The sequence below is a fragment of the Chiloscyllium plagiosum genome, unplaced genomic scaffold (genome assembly GCF_037043375.1).
Source record: "Chiloscyllium plagiosum isolate Xiang-an unplaced genomic scaffold, Cpla_swu_hap1 HiC_scaffold_9, whole genome shotgun sequence".
Lineage (NCBI taxonomy): Eukaryota > Metazoa > Chordata > Chondrichthyes > Orectolobiformes > Hemiscylliidae > Chiloscyllium > Chiloscyllium plagiosum.
In genome coordinates this window covers 31510475-31527796 of record NW_028270147.1, presented here as the reverse complement: position 1 = coordinate 31527796, position 17322 = coordinate 31510475, and the positions used below count along the sequence as shown (strand labels likewise).

Genomic DNA, 17322 nt, shown 5'->3' with positions numbered 1-17322 from the left:
TCTATCCTGTTTTTCCAAGATTTCCAGCACATCTTCCTTCTTAACATCAACCTGTCAAGCGTATCAGCCTGTTTCACACTGTCCTCACAAACAACCAAGTCCCCCTCACTAATGAATACTCCTACTTCCTCCGACTCCAGGCGCAAGTTCTCTCCACTATCCCTGATCAGTTCTACCCTCACTCTGACCATGCTCTTGTTCCTCACATAAGTGTAGAATACCTTGGGGCTTTCCTTAATCATAACTACCAAGGCTTTTTCATGCCCCCTTCTATCTCTCCATTCTTCAGTTCCTTCCTGGCTACCTTATAACCCTGCAGAGCCCTGTCTGAACCTTGCATCCTCAACCTTAAGTAAGCTTCTGTCTTCCTTCTGACTAAATGTTCCACATCTCTTGTAATCCTAGGTTCCTTTATTCTACAATCCCTTCCTTGCTTCAGTGGGACAAACCTATCCAGCACTCGCAGCAAGTGCTCCCTAAACAAACTCCATATTTCTATCGTGCATTTCCCTGAGAATATCTGTTCCTGATTTATGCTCCACAGTTCCTGCCTAATAGCATTGTAATTCACCCTCCTCTAATTACAGAGGAACCTCAATTATCCGAACATCAATTATCCAAATTTCAGATTATCCGAAGGGGATCTCAAGGTCCCGATAGAAATATTACGTCAAAGAGCTGTTTCAACTCTGATTGCATCTTTGCTTTACAGGCATAATGATTAAAAATGAACTCGGCCCACTGAAACGCTGCCGAAACCAGTTCAGGTACCATCTCTATATGACTGACCGCCCGTCCTCACTGCGTGCCCCCACACTTGCCCTGGAGTTCTACACAGGGGTGAACCCTAAACCCCCCTTCCCCAGATAATCTCTCCACAGCAGTGGATCCTGTCAAAACACTGCAGTAAAAAGTTGTGTGCACGTGTGTGTGCGCGCGCATGCGTTATTTGGAGACTCACCTCCCCAACCCGCGCTCCCCTCCCCTCACGCCCCCACAGAAGGCAGCATTAGTCCTACTGTTACTGGCCAGTCTGGCTGCCCCAGAAGGGTGAGGGCAGATATGGAGGAGGTGGGGGCAAGGACAGGGTCGGGCAGTGGGTGGGGGTGGACAGGTTTGTGGGGTTGGAGGTTAGGGTTGGTGGGGGTGGGTTGGGGGGCATGGACTGAGTTGGGGTCGGGCAGGGGATGAGGTGGGAGTGGATGGGGTTGGGGTGGGCAGGGCAGGAAGACGGGGTGGAGCAGACTGGGTTGGGGGGCGGGCTGGGGAACGGGATGGGAGGGGGATGGAAGCGGATGCGGTGGAGGGAGTGGGATGGGAGCAGATGGGTTTGGGGGGAGTGGGATGGGAGCAGACGGGTTTGGGGGGCAGGTGAGGGAGAGCGTACGGGATTGAGGGGGGCAGGATGGGAGCGGACAGGGTTGGGGGGTGTGTGGGAGCAAATGGGGTTGGGAGGCCAGCAGGGTGAGGCAGACGGAGATGGGGGAGCGGACGGGGATGGGGAAGGGTGGGAGTGGGGGTGGGTGGCTCGCGCGCAGTGTGATGCTGCCTAGTCTCCTAAACGGGAAGCAGACTTCACAGAAAACTCTCAGCCCCAGAGGAAATCAATTATCCAAATAATCAATTATCCAAACGAAATAGTGCCCCACCCATCTCGTTCGGAGAATGGAGGTTCCTCTGTAAATACTTTCCCATATTGTCTGCTCCTATCCCTCTTCAAAATTATAGTAAAGGTGAGAGAGTTGTGATTACTATCACCAAAATGCTCTCTCACCAGGAGATCTGACATCTGACCTGGTCGATGTCAAGTGCCAAATCCAATATAGCCTCCCTTCTAGTTGGCCTATCTACATATTGAGTCCGGAATCCTTCCTAGACACACCTGCCAAAGTCTGCTCGATCCAAACTATTTGCTCTGAGGAGGTTCCAATGAATATTAGGGAAGTTGAAGTCACCCATGTCAACAACCCTATTACTTCTGCACCTTTCCAAAATCTGTCTCCCAATCTGCTCCTCTGTTCCTATTGGGGGGGTCAAAAGAAAACTCCCAATAAAATGATTGCTCCCTTCCTGTTTCTGACTTTGACCCAAAATGACTCAGTAGACAAACCTCCTCTACGACCTCCCTTTCTGCAGCTGTTATCTCATTGTCTTATGACCAAAGATTTAACGGTTTGGGACTCTACTCATTAAATATTTAAAGAATAAGAGGTGGTCACATTCAGACATATAGGATTCTCAAGGGGCTTGAGAGACCAAAAGGACATAGTGTCAGAATTAAATGGTGTCATTTTAACAATGAGATGAGGAGGAATTTCTTCACTCAGAGGGTTGAATCTCTTTGGAACTCCTTGTTACAGAGAACTGTGGGGATAGAGTCCTTGTGTTGAGATGGATAGATTCTTGATCAGTAGGAGAAACAATGACCATCATGAAAGGGCAGGCAAGTGGATGTAAAGAGCGTCAAATCAGCAATAATCCCATTTCTTTATGGTCTTATCACATGTCTTGGCCTTTTCTGCCCTCTTCTGGGCAGCTTATTCCTAGAATGAGAGAAAGGGAATGAATGGATGAAATGAAAGTGGATTGTACAGCTATAAATGCTGGCACATGTTGAAGGAAGATTGTGAGGTGTCCTGAGTGAGTGAGCAGGCAGCATAGGCCATGCAGGACTAGTAGTGTGGAAGAGAATGGGTGAGGAAAGCCATTGCATGCAATAGTCAGTGATAGAGCATGAATCTTGGTGGGAGGTGTGTGCAGTAGCAGAAATAGAGTGAATGCGAGATACCAGGAAGAAGATGAAGAGATAAAGTGAAAGTAGAATAATTAGTTAGTGTCTAGATTTTTTCCTCCTTTTTTGAGAAATGGCACACTAAATTTTCATAATAAGTTCATAATTATGCTGAAGGTAACAAACAGCTTTCAAAATTACAGGATGGCAGGTCAGAAGAGCCAAGTGGAATGTACATCTTGTGATATGTGTGAAGGCATGGACATACCAAGTTTCATAGGAAAATGAATCAGCAGACAGTATCACTGGCTGCACAGGCCTGAGCTCCAGGTTTCCAAATTTGAGCGCCAGCCGAAATCACTGTTGCACATGAACAAAACAGAGGACTTCTTGGTTTACAAAACTGAACTTTAGGACCAGAGAGGGATGCTAGGTGACTATTAGCATAGGACACAAGACCTCTAAAAATCTATCTTTATCCCAGTAACTAGAGCAATAAACCCTATTTCTTATCTCCTTGAAAGATTTGATTAGCAGCTCCTCCAACATCGCTTGATTTCTGGTAAAAATCAGCAGGTGGCTTACAGCAAACTGTTAGTTTCAGATTCCAAGAAACCACAATAAAAAGAATATCTAACTAGACCAATATATCAAAGAATGTCCAAATAGTCTAAAATATTCCAGTATTTTCTAGATCATCTTAAAATATATGTTTATTTACATTTAAAACTTCTGAAATTGTGATTTATATCCAACAGGTTAAATGGCATGGGAGTTCTTGCTTAATATTAGACAGTAGGAGCATGCAAATAGATAAGTATAACAACACATGATTTTCTAAACAGTAATGCAGATTTAGATAATCTGTAAAAGGGATGAGATAGATATGCAAAATACACTGATTTGCAATGTAGATATCCAAAAAAATAAGAAACTCAAAATCTAAAAAAAACTAAACAATAATCAACTAAACTAAGTAACTAATCAACTAACTAAACTGCGCCAACACAGCATATTAAGCCTCTGATAGAAAAATGCTCTCCTCGATAAATTAAGTGTCTTTGGCATAGTAATACATTCCAATGTGCTTCACAGGAGTGCTCAAACAAAGCCAAATATAGATCCCAAGCCAAATAAAAATACATCAGGATAGGTTTTAATTAGTACTGAAGAGAAATGGGACACTATGTATAATAAGCCTACCATCTTGAGAAGAAAGACTGGTAGGGTGGTATGACAATAATTGTAACCTTCATTTAACATGAAAAACTGAGTTCTATCATTGAAGTAAGTTTTAGTATTGCCATTCATGAGGTGTTCATATTTAGATTGTCATGTTCTGTTCAGCAGAGATGCATTGGTCATTTAGCTTGACAGTTTTAATCAAATACAGAAAAAAAATCCCTGTTACTTGGGACCTTTAAGCAGAATTTACAGCTCCATGTAATTAACTGAAAACAGTTATCAGATAAGGGTATGTTTAAGTTTATTTCTAAGTTAATACCAACTGAGTACAACAATAAATGCAACTCCACTCATGCAAACCATGCATGTTTCCGTAAATAGGATACACTGCTCGACGAAAATGTAAAACTCTCCCAACAGTTATGTCATTATATATATTCTAAATAATGTGGTTACAAGCATTGCAAGTTTTTAAAATTGTTTGAATTGTACTTTCACATTGACATTGGGTACTCTGGCCTCTTCTTAATTCAGTATCAAATATTCTTTCTTCTGCCCCTGTTATAGACATTATATAAATTCAAGTCATTACTGTTGTTGATAGGAACCCTTTTCAAATTGCTCACTGGCATATTGTTGAATAGTTGTTTCAGTTTAATGTCATCAATAAGACAGTTAGTATAACCTCTGAAAATTGAGTGTTCCATTTTGACATCACTTGCCAAACTTCTTATACTGTGGTATGCCTGTTCAGATGATCTTTCTCTCCAAGCACTTCTACTCTCATACCTAGTCCCTCTTCCCACCCAACATTACTGACTTTCCCTACCCTAACCCTAATCCCTGAATGCCCCCTGCCCCCCCCCTCCCAGATTTGTCTTTTTCACCCCTACCTGCCTGGTCTCATCTTATAGCTTGCTTCTTAACACTATTTACACCAATTCTAGTGCATTTTGGAAGTATCACTGGTGTTACATCACAACCATTGTTATATGGTAATATAATGTAAACTGAATCAACTTGGACTGTTGTTGCACATTTCATACCAGCTAACTCAAAACTGAACTGCCCATCAATAAATTACTGAACCATTTTCTCATCTCGGAAATGGTCTCTAGTATAATAAAAACTAAGAGAGGAGAAATAGGTTTGTTCCAAAGCCATGTTTAATAATTAGCACAAAGCTGTCCTGCTCTATCACCGAGCAAACGGAGCAAATCATTTGGATGTTACAAAGCTATTACATTAGTCCACTGGGCAGAAACAGTGACAATAATAAAAATTAAAAGGCCAGCAATGAAATATGAACATATACCAAATTTCACTGCTTTTGATTACATTATCCGAGAAGAAATATATATAGGGAGGACATCACTTTGTGAAACAAACACTTCAGCTTCTTCTGAATACACATAACGACATTTTTAGAAGCCATGAAGGTAGAATATACCACCCACACCAAACTAGACGGCTGAATAATGTGATGCAGCAAGAATTTGAAAGAAATTATGCAAAGATTTTATTCAAACATGATGCAAACGTGCAAGCACCAAGTTAAATTCATTATCAGTGCAGAACACATAATTCTGGAGATATTTAAAATGAAAGCAGTCTCTGAGAAAGCTCAAGCATGCCTTGGCCTAATCTATGATTTGTCAGTATGAAAAATAGTGAAAATTTTCTGGTGCAGTAACTGACACGCGAGAACTTTCCCACAACAAATGAAACAAGTCATGATTAAAACCTTCACTGGCCTTAATTATCAAAATTCACATGAACAAAGAGGTCTGGACTTTTTTTCAAATGGGAGATCTCTATGGCATTACTAATGACTAATCTCAGACAGGAGCGCAGTTTCTGACATTTACCATAACTCTACATTAACCTGAACACAGCACCAATCTAATAATGAAATTGGCAGAATTCAGAATATTATTGACACAAAGCAACATCTTATCAAAAGTGAAAGATATCACACAAGTTTAGTGTGATAATATTTACACAATTCACAAAAGCTGCAAACTGCAATTCTATTTTCCTCTTATAGCTGCTCAATTCATTTTTTTATGCTCTCCCTCCCGTGGTGTATTTGCAATACTTGAAATGAACATAATAAATTTTCCCTTACCAGCTTCTTCCTAAATCTCTCCTCCTCCCGTTATTTCTATTTTCCTCCTTCCCTTACTATTTCCACGACAACTGGGGCTCATGATGAAGCAATAATTCACATACACTGTATTAAAACAATTTTCCCAATTATTCAATCTTCACTGGTAGTTAATCACCTTGCCTAAGGCCAGAATGACTGCCAATAATCATTCGGAGTCCCTTCATAAAGGTTCCCATCTGGCTTCAATGAAAGTTATCAGCAGCCCACAATAACAGAAAAACTGCATTATTCTAAACCAGTGCAGAATTTTCTTGGGTGGTGTACCATCATAACTGGGATGGGATTCACTGTTGCTAGATCTCTACCTTGAATAAAGTAGATATGTACTGTATTTGAAATTCTCCAACCCCTTCCTCCGATAATGATCTCTTGTTCATACACAGTGAAGCTAGGAGAATATCACAACTCATCACAATTCCTAATGCTCCTTTGCACAAAGCATCCAAAGACCACATTTATGTAACTGAAGAAGTGGAGCTCCTAGATGTCTTCAGATTAGTCATGGCCTCGAAGACCTAGAACTGTTCAGCATGTATTTTATTTTTTAAAAATCAATTGTCTTATTAGTTAACTGCAATTCACCAAATATCCTTACACAGCACCTTCCAAATCCACAATCACTTTCATCTAGAATGACAAAGGCAGCAGTTACTTGGGAACACCACCACCTGCAAGTTCCCCTTCAAGCCATTCATCACCCTGACTTGGAAATATACACCAGTTCCTTCAGTCACTAGGTCAAAATCCTGGATCTCCTTCCCTACTAGCATTGTGGGTCAACCCATAGTAAGTGGACTGCAGCAATTCAAGAAGGCAGCTTACCACCACCTTCATAAGGGCAAATACAGATGGGCTATCAATGCTGGCCAGCCAGCGACACCCAAGTCCCACAAATGAAAAAAAAACATTTTAAATGTTTTTACCTGGAAAAATGGTGCACTGAGAACAACCTAGCTCTTAATTCTGACAAAACCAAGGAACTCATTATTGACTTTCGGCGGGATGTTATTCATGCCCCCCACACGTGAACAGCACAGAGGTGGAACGAATGGAGAGTGTCAAGCTCCTGGGAGTGGCCATCCACAACAAGCTTTCTTCATGTGGACGCACTGGTAATAAAGGCCCAATGTCTCTTCTTCCTCACACAGCTGAGGAAATTTGGCATGATGGCGATTATCCTTGCTAATTTTTATAGGTGCGCCATCGAGAGCATTCTTCTGGATGTTTCACTACCTGGTATGACAACTGTACCATTCAAATCTGAGACGGTTACAGAGAATGGTGAACTCAGCCTGGACAATCAGAAAGGCCAACCTCCCATCTACAGAGTCCATCTACCAGGTCCGCTGTCAAGAAAAGGCCGCCAGCATTCTCAAAGATCCATCTCACCCTGTCAATGTTTTTCTACAAACTCTACCATTGGAGAGAAGGGACAGAAGCCTGAACACATGTACCAGCCGGTTTCGCAACAGTTTCTACCCAATGTTGTTAGAATACTGAATGGACTCACAAACTCTTAACATTCGCCTGTACCTGTGTTTTGGTTTTTGCTGCTGTTACCTACTAGTTACTTATCTATGCTACTTAATTCTATCATCTATCTGCATTGCTCACAGGATGAAGCTTTTCACTGTGCCTCTGTACATGTGCCAATAAATTCAGTTCAATTCACTTCTTCGTACTGATATAACTTTCTCTCACCATCATCACCTCCAAAATCCAACCCTGTCACCAACCACTCTAAAAAGGGCTCACCAATATATTAGTTCACTGAAACCCAAAAAGAAGCAGATTTCACCCAAAATTCCTGATCTCTTATCCACGCATTCTTAGTTCTTCTTAGCTATTTTCCTGCAGCAAAGCTTCAGGTTCCAGATGTTTTTTTCTGCTGCTTAGCAAGACAGTGAAACACAGAGGGAAAGTTCAGGACTTACAGAATTCAATGCGAGCAAATGCCAATCACAAACTGCCAACAAACCAGTTCCTAGCGAATTAAACAGCAGAAATAGATCTCATTTGTAAATCTGTTGTCCTACATTCTACCCTCCACAAACTTGATGGACATATTCTGAAGAAGGGTCATAGACCCATAACATGAACTCTGCTTTCTCTCCACAGGTCTGTCGGACCTGCTGAGTTTTTCTAGCAATTTCTGTTTTTGTAGGCTGTTGCCACCAGCTGAGCCTGAATGAAACCATGTAATCAAATGTCTCCACTTTTATTTTGACTGTTATTAATTTCCAAACCCCATTCACATATCACTCAGGTGCACAGTGACCTACATCAGCTTGCTCTATATGTTCATGAACTGCTTCAGTATCTGAAAAATCACAAAAGAAGCCAGGCTGTGTGTTTTTTTAGTTATTCACTAGTCAGACATGGGCATCGCTGGCTGGCCAGTGTTTATTGCCCATCCCTAGTTACTCTTGTGAAGGTGGTGATGAAATGGGTTTTTGAACAACTGTAAAAATGCGCTGTAATAGATGCACAATGCCTTACGGAAGGAAATCCAGTGTTTTAACTCAGCAACAATGAAGGAACAGCAATATATTTCCAAATCAGGATGGTGGTGGTGCTCTGATGTATCGGCTGCCCTTGTCTTTCTAGATGGAAGTGATTGTGGGTTTGGTAGGAGTTTGTGAGCTGAAAATGTGTTGCTGGAAAAGCGCAGGTCAGGCAGCATCCAGGGAACAGAAGAATCTTCAGGGCTTTTAACGTCGATTCTCCTGTTCCCTGGATGCTGCCTGACCTGCTGTGCTTTTCCAGCAACACATTTTCAGCTCTGATCTCCAGCATCTGTAGACCTCACTTTCTCCTCCTTGGTAGGAGTTGTGTAAGGTTCTTTGGTGACTTCATGCAGTGCATCTTCAACATATTACACACTGCTGCTACAGAGCATCGGCAGTGGATGCTTGTGGATGTGGTGCCAATAGGACATTGAAGAAGGTGCTTAGTATGCTTGCTTTTGTTGGTCAGTACATTGAGTATAGGAGTTGGAAGGCCATGGTGTGGCTGTAGAGGACATTGTTTTGGCCACTTTTGGAATACTGCATTCAGTTCTAGTCTCCCTGCTATAGGAGAGATGTTGTGAACCTTGAAAGGGTTCAGAAAAGACTTACAAGGGTGTTGCCAGGGTTGAAGGATTTGAGCTACAGGGTGAGGCTGAACAGACTGGGACTGTTTTTCCTGGAGCCTCAGAGGCTGAAGGGTGACCTTATAGAGGTTTATAAAATGATGAGGGGCATAGATAGAGTAAATAAACAAGTTATTTTCCCTGGTGTGAGGGAGTCCGAACTAGAGGGCATAGGTTTAAGGTGAGAGGGGAAAGATTTAAAAGGCATCTCAGGTGTAACTCTTTCACACACCAGGTGATGTGTGTATGGAATGAGCTGCCAGAGGAAGTGGTGGAGGCTGGTACAATTATAACATTTAAAAGGCATCTGAATGGGTAAATGAATAGGAAGGGTTCAGAGGGATATGGGCCAAATGCTAGCAAATGGGACAAGATTAATTTAGGATATCTGGTCGGTATGGACCAAGTTGGACTGAAGCATCTGTTTCTGTGTTATATCTCTCAGTGACTTTAAGCAGGCTGTTTTGTCCTGGATGGTGTACAGGTTCTTGAGTGCTGTTAGAGCTGGGCTCATCCAGAAAAATGGGAAGTATTCCATCACGCTCCAGATTTGTGCTTTGCAGATGATAGACAGAGGAAAGATTTGTTGCAATATTCCTAGCCTCTCACTTGCTTTAGAATCATGGTATTTATATGATGAGTCAAATTGAGTTTCCAGTTAATAGTAACCCACAGGATGGTGATAGTGGGGTATGCAGTGATAGTAACATAAATGAAAGTCAAGGACATATTATCATAAACAAACTGATCAGGTGATCAAGAGCTTCTTCCCCCCCCCCCCCCCCCCCCCCAAGCCCCAGCCTCCTCCCTCTTCCATTTATGTCTCAGCCCGCTTGGTCCATAAGCCTCATCTCTGATGACAGGGTTATGCCTGAAATGTTGATTCTCCTGCTCCTCGGATGCTGCTTTTCCAGCACCACACTCTTCAACACTAAAATCCCTCAACCAGAATGCATTCTGTACCCTTGCTATCCTCAGTGCTTCCTCCAAATGGTGTTCAACAGGGAGAAGAACAAATTCATCAGTTGAGGGGGTGTAGTAGATGGGAATCAGTGGAAGATTCCTACCATTTTGATCCAATGTCTTGAGAGTTCAGTGGTCCAAAGTCAATTTTGCTATCGCCTGGACAACTCATTCCCAAATATATGCTCCTGTGCCATTATCTCCTGTGGGTCTGTCTTCTTGGTGGAGCAGGAAATACCCAGGAAAGGTAATGTCTGGCATATTATCATACTAACAGAAACATACCTTACAGACAATGTCAGGCTCTTGCTTAACTAGTCTGTAGGATAATTGGCCCAATCCTCCAGATTGTTAAGGAGTACTTTGCAGTGTTGACAAGGTTATGTTTGCCATTGCCATTTTCAAAGATAAGGCAATGTTGGTGGTTTGTCTGGTTTCATTCCTTTGTTTAGACCTTGTGGTGATTTGACACAACTGAATGGCTCTTCATGGACAGATGCAAAGAGAAGGTAGGTTACATGAGAATATGGATGGAGAGTGATGGAAAAATGTGATCAGAAATGGTGTTACGTATGACTGCTATGATGGCAAGATCACATGAAGTGGTAAGGTTGCCATGAATGTATGTTTCTATCTCCAAACGTACTGAAAGCTACATAATTGTGACATAGCACGAGAACATTACTTCTTTAGAGGATCCTGATACCTACTGTTAATAAATGCATTTTTCAATCTGCAACACAACTTCTATTCCTCCATCACTCCTAATACCCATTTCCCTTTACCCAGCACTTTCTTATACAAACACATCACCCAAGACCGCAAAATACTTCTGCAAAGTGAAACAGTGATTTACTTGCACTTTTCCCAACTTATTCACTGTATTTGCTGATCATTATTCCACAGTGTTGGAAAGATTCAGTGTGGTTTGGATGAGGTCTTTGTTGAACATCATATTACTTGCTAGTTAATACGCTTCCCATTCTTACTCTGACCACCTATCTTTGGTTTCTATATTGCTTAAATGCAATCTTTAGGAACAGCACCTCATTATGCATAAAATATAGTAGCAGAACTTATTTAGCCCATCAAGTCTACTCCACCATTTGATCATAGCAGATATGTTTCTCAGACCCACTCTTCTGCCACCACCCCGTAACCCTTGATCTCCTCACTAATCAAGAACCTTTGTACCTGTTTTAAATATACTGAATGGCTTGGCTTCCACTTGACTTCTGTGACAATGCATTCCACAGAATTACCACGCTCTGGCTGAAAATGTTTCTCCTCATTTCAGTTCTAAAGTATCATCCCTTCACTCTGAGTCCAAATCTCTCTTATCAGTGGAAACATCTTCTCCATGCCCAATCTTGCCAGGCCTCTCAGCATTCTGTAGGTTTCAATCAGATCCTCCTATATCCTTCTAAACTCCATTGAGTATAAACTAAGTGTCCTCAACCACTCCTATGACAAACCTTTTATCTCTGAGATCATTTTCCTAAATCTCCTCTGGACACCCTCCAAAGACAGCACATTCTTCCTTCCATTTAGTTTCAAGGTTTTCCAAGTTCAAAGTTGAGTTACAGCTTTATGATGTAATGACTATTCCCATGTCCTCAGATACTGTTAATCACATTTGCTGTTATCCTTTTACATCTCTTTAGTCCCAGGACATTTTTCTTTATTTAGCAATTATCATCTTCTCTTGCCTTGTAATATCATCCCTGGTCATGTAAATCACTCCAGCCTGCAGGACCAGAGAACCTCCCGTGTATTAGGTCTTCACCCCCACCTTCTTGACTTTGCACTGCTTATATCTATAACATTTCTGATTTCTTCTTATTTTGATAAAGGGTTAACAACGTAAAACATGAACACAATTTCTTTCTCCACAGATAATGCTCAGTTTCGCTCGGAGCTTCTTCTTTTGCTTAACAAATGGATATTTGGCATCTTGCTGTAATCTTTATATATCATTACTTTTAGGAACAGTTTGATTCTTATCTTCGACAGTGACCTGTCAGATATAATTTAAGAACGCACTATTGGTTGTTACCATGATTGTTGTCACCATGCTTTGGCAAGTCATCAGTTCATAAATGAAAGAAGCACAAAACAGGTAGGAGATCCTTTATTCAAATATCCAAAAACCGAAAAACTCTGAAATCCGAAGGATTTTTGTGAAGGTTGTTTGGCAAGCAGACAGTTAAGCCTGAAGAAGGGCTTATGCCCGAAACGTCAATTCTCCTGTTCCCTGGATGCTGCCTGACCTGCTGCGCTGTTCCAGCAACACATTCTCAGCTCTGATCTCCAGCATCTGCAGACCTCACTTTCTCCAAGCAGACAGTTAACCCAAGTCGACACCCACTCAATGCATGTCACTCAAATCTGACATGGGGGTGTGGCCAAGCACGTTCTTATTTAGAAGTCTGCTTCTCCGGTAAGACTTTTTAAAATTTCACCATTAAACTGTCACTTATTCTGAAAACCGAAAAATTCTGAATTCTGAAAAACAGCTGGTCCCGAGCATTTTGGATAAAGGATCTTCTAATAGGTTTATTTTACTCATACACAAGATGTGGGTATCACTGGCTGGGTCAGCATTCATTGACGATCCCTAATGTTAACCAGAAGGCAGTTAACCACACATTACTGTGGGTCTGGGGTCACATGTAGACCAGACCAGATAGTTGAGTCAGTAGTTAGGAAGGCAAATGCATTGATAGCCTTTATTTTGAGAAGACTTGAATATAAAAGCAGGGATGTACTCCTGAGCCTCTATAAGGTTCTGGTCAGACCACATTTGGAGTATTGTGCATAGTTTTGTGCCCCATATCTTAGGAAAGATGTACTGGCCCTGGAGTATGTTCAGACGAGGTTCACGAGAATGGTCCCAGGAATGAAAAGCTTAACATATCAGGAACATTAGTGGATTCTGGGTTTATATTCAATGGAATTTAGAAGGATTTGGGGGGTTCTAAGTGAAACATATAGAATACTAAATGGCCGGGACAGAATAGATGTTGGGAAGATGTTTCCATTGGTAGGAAAGACTAGGAACTGAGGGTAAAGGGGAGACCTTTTAGAATGGAGATAAGGAAATACTTTTTCAGCCAGAGAATAGTGAATATTTGGAGTTCATTGCCAGGTCATGAAGTATATTTAAGACCGAGAGAGATAGATTCTTGAGTATCAAAGGGATCAAGGGTTACGGGGAAAAAGCAGGAGAATGGGGGTTGAGAAACTTATCAGCCATGATTGAATGCCGGAGTAGACTGGATAGGTTGAATGGTCAAATTTCGGCTCCTATGTCTTATGGTCTTAGGATGACAGTTTCCCTTCCCTTGAAAAGCAATAGTGAACCAGAGGGTTTTTGTCCCCAACAATCAACAATGGTTTCATAGTAATCATTAGACTCGTAACTTCATATTTATTTCATTGAGTTCAAATTCCACCAGCTGCCAAGTGATTATTCAAACCCATTATGTTCGCCATAGCCTAGCGATAATACCACCAGGCCATCACTTCCCTTAATATGGTAAAGAAATTGAGGTGTAGTCAATTACATGACTGTTGACAAATGCTGAGAACAGCAACTCAATATCTTATTTGAAAAGACAACACAATACAATACTATCTCTTATTCATCAAACTAATACCCTACCTAGATGGCAAGTATTTTTTCTCTAAGAGGGGAGATTGAGTGTGGGCCTGCATTCTTTGAACTGGACAAGGAAGATAAATAATCTAATTGTAACTTACAATTCTTTCAAAGGGGTAATCAGGGTTGATGCAGAAAAAAACATTTCCCCATAGTTGGGTGGTTTAGATGCAAGATACATAGTTTCTGAATGAGGTGTTAGAAATGAGATCAAGAGAGATTTCTTCAGCGGATAGTGTATCTTTAGAATTCTATGTCCTTGAGAGACATGGAATTTCATCCACTGATTATGTTCAAGATAGAAATTGATAAATATGAACAAAATCAAGGGATATGGGGATAATGTGGGAAAATAGCATTGAGGTAAATGATCAGCCATGAACCATAAAGGCAGAGGAACCTAAAGCAGCTGTCTGGACTTTTTCACTTCCACTCCTGTGTTTTATTTTAAATTTGTTCATGTGATGAGGAATTTGCTGCCTTCTTGAACTGCTGAAGTCCATTTGCAGTAATTACCCCCACATTGCTTTTAAAGAAGGGTTTCTGGAATTTTCACCCAGCAACAATGAAGGAAATGGCATTATATTTCCAAGTCAGGATGGCGAGTGTCTTGGAGGGGAACTAACAAGTAGTAGTGTTTCTATGTTTCCGCTGCCTTTGTCTTTCTAAAGGCAGCGTTCATGTAAAAGATGATCAGTAGCCAGCTAAAAAGATGCTGTTTATGCTTCATAAATTTCTGCAGTGCATCTTTTGGTGTCATTTATATTTGTCAATATCCCAAAGTGTGGGAGAGACAGAATCCATTTTGTAAAATAGAACTGGGTAAACATTTGAAACAAAAACAACTTGCAAGGCTATGGGAAATGGCAAAAAAGAACAAGTTAAGTTGCTCCTTCAAAGACAGGCCATCATCATGACAGATCAAATGACCTTCTTCTGTACCCCAACTATCCTGTGATTCCAATTCTTTCTAAAATCAGAAGTGCTATAAAATACAAGCTTCAAATGTGCTGCATGAAATACCAGTCACACATTTTGATGGCACCTCAAGAAATCACTTCTAATTTAATAGTTAACAAAATAAAAATATAAACCAAAACAAAATGTTAAAAAAAACAAATGAACCTCAAGAATGTTTTACACCAATGTTCATTCAGTGATAGTACCTTTATCTCTCAGCCATAAACCTCAAACTGAAGACTTGAGTACATAATCTCAGCTCTTCAATCAATGCAAATTGCTATCTTTCAGCTGAGACTTTAAACCAAAGTGCAATATATTCTCTTTGGCAATGTTCAAAGAAGTTATACTGGCCAATATATATGCCTTAATCAACACCACTGCCACAGTAGTGTTAAGAAGGTACTTCCATCGTTGTTTATTTTTGGTTGCATTTTAAGACCAACACCACCAGGACGGTGGAGAACTGTGCATGTGTACCGAACTACAGTGTTGTAGGGAGGAAATTCTTTCTTCCTGAATTACAGTGCAAAACACAAAATTCTAAGAACTGTTGGCACAGACTAACTGTTCATGTGAAACAGGACAGCCACTTCTGCTTTCAGATAATGCTGGACTTGCTTCCAATCCACACTGACGGACAGCAGTTTGGGCTGAAGAGAAGGCATGCAGCATGTGGTAAAATTCAAGAAACACAATGAAAATATCAAGACACTGAATGAGCTCAATACAGTCAAAATATTTGTTAAAGGTAGTAGTATGTTACCTTCCTCCAATACTGCTGGTGAGGGGAAGATGGTTTATAACAGTCACCAATGAAGAGTGCAGTTTGTTGCTTCTACACCAATGGAAAGTTCCCAATTTAAGTCAAGAGAGGAGACAGAATGGGAAGAAACTGTTATTGAAAATCATTGATGCTTTCTATCCCCAAAGCAGCAGTGAATATTCCTGGTTTAGTTCCAGTTTCATCTTTGTTGTTTAAACCTCCTGTTCTGAGCACATATCAAAGACATCAGTGTCATTGTAGTGGCAGGAGATACTTGATTCTTTTGAAGTAGAAGCAATGCCAGGCCTTTTCTTTGGTTTAGAAAGGTCACTAAAGGTATATTGTGGAACTTGTTTTTAAAAAAAGATACCTACTAGAAGTAACAAGACTTCAGCTGAATGCTTGGACTAACTTGAAGTCATATACCTGAGTTTATGGCTGTCAGAAGTTTGGCTATTTGATATTGCTTTGGAGTTCAGTTAGAGTGTAGCCTGAGAGAGAGATATAATCATCATATCAGCCTTTAATATCTTTATGAGAAACCCATTCAAGTGATTGCTAAAAAGCTGAAACAGCTGGTCTTCCCAAAAAGCTTCAAATAAACTTCCTCTTGATGCCTTCAATAATCTGCATTTGAAAATATCCCAGGGTAACAATGGCATATCTGGTGATTACCATTTGTACAAGGATACCAGGCTTGAAAGCGATCTTATCCTTTTGTTCTTTGAGATTCAACAATTATTTTGGCTAAGTGTATTTATCCAAAGCTGATCACTGCAGGGAAGTTAACTTATTTTTTCTTTAACTTGCATACATGCGTGGTGCAAGTTGGGGTTAGTTAGAAAGCTTTCATATTTCAAATTGTGTTAGTAAAGCTTTGCATCTTTGCTGAATAAATCTGGTTATAATTAATAAACAAGAAAGTAATTTAGTAAACCTGGTTGATGGATCTTTTTATTCGGAACTTAACATAGATAATATATATAATTGGTCATATTGGTAACAGTGAAAAAAATTAAATATATACTGTGACCAGTGGAGTGATGGGACTAGAAATAGAAAGTACACTCCTCCAACGTCAGTAATAATGCCAGTCATCGATCTCTTTGTTATTTGTAAGATTTTGCTATAATACAAGTTGTCTGTCAACCTTGCCTACTTACAGAAGATTGACAGGGGCATTGGAAATCCTGAAAAGTGCTTTACAGATGCAAGTTTACACATATCGTTCTTTCCAATTTACATAAAAAGAAGAGAACTGACTTGTCTGCTATTATTATGCTTTCACTGGGAGAAATTTCCTTGGGGTTCAGGCCCCTATCTTTCAACGCCATGCAGGCAACTTAATGTTATAATCTACAGCTCCCAATTTTGATGAATCATAAAACTAGAGAGGGATACAGAAATAAATCATCCAGTGAGCTAAAAAAATGAAAGCAAAGACTCTTTCAAATTCTCCAGACATCATATGTCACCATTACTCAGTCTGTACGACGGGAGTGGATAATCTGAGGTTGTTATCTAACTTCTAAAATACTGTATGCGGTTGATGACTTTGCCATCGTGATTTATTAGCATACACTTTTGCTGAGAATACTTTCCATTCCCACAGAAACCTTTACAGCAATTCAACTCGAGTTTTAAAAATGTCAACATTTGTAGGATACAGAAGGATGACTAAAGAGCCTTCCTTAAATATTACTAAAAAATAGAATTATGCTAATCAATATTCTCATAATTCAACTTCAAGAAT

The 17322-nt window shown here is 40.5% G+C and overlaps 1 protein-coding gene across 4 annotated transcripts in view; it reads right to left on the bottom strand.

Moving 5' to 3' along the window:
• Nucleotides 1–17322, bottom strand: part of LOC122554242 (CMP-N-acetylneuraminate-beta-1,4-galactoside alpha-2,3-sialyltransferase-like) — a 506893-nt gene that overhangs the window by 277075 nt on the left and 212496 nt on the right. The window contains exon 7 of one of the 4 annotated variants that reach the window (XM_087990522.1): nt 15570–15641. The exons of the other annotated variants lie outside the window; for them this stretch is intronic. Within the exon in view, the coding sequence (XP_087846648.1) occupies nt 15570–15641 (72 nt within the window). The remainder of the gene's footprint in view (nt 1–15569; nt 15642–17322) is intronic. 4 annotated transcript variants of the gene reach the window in all.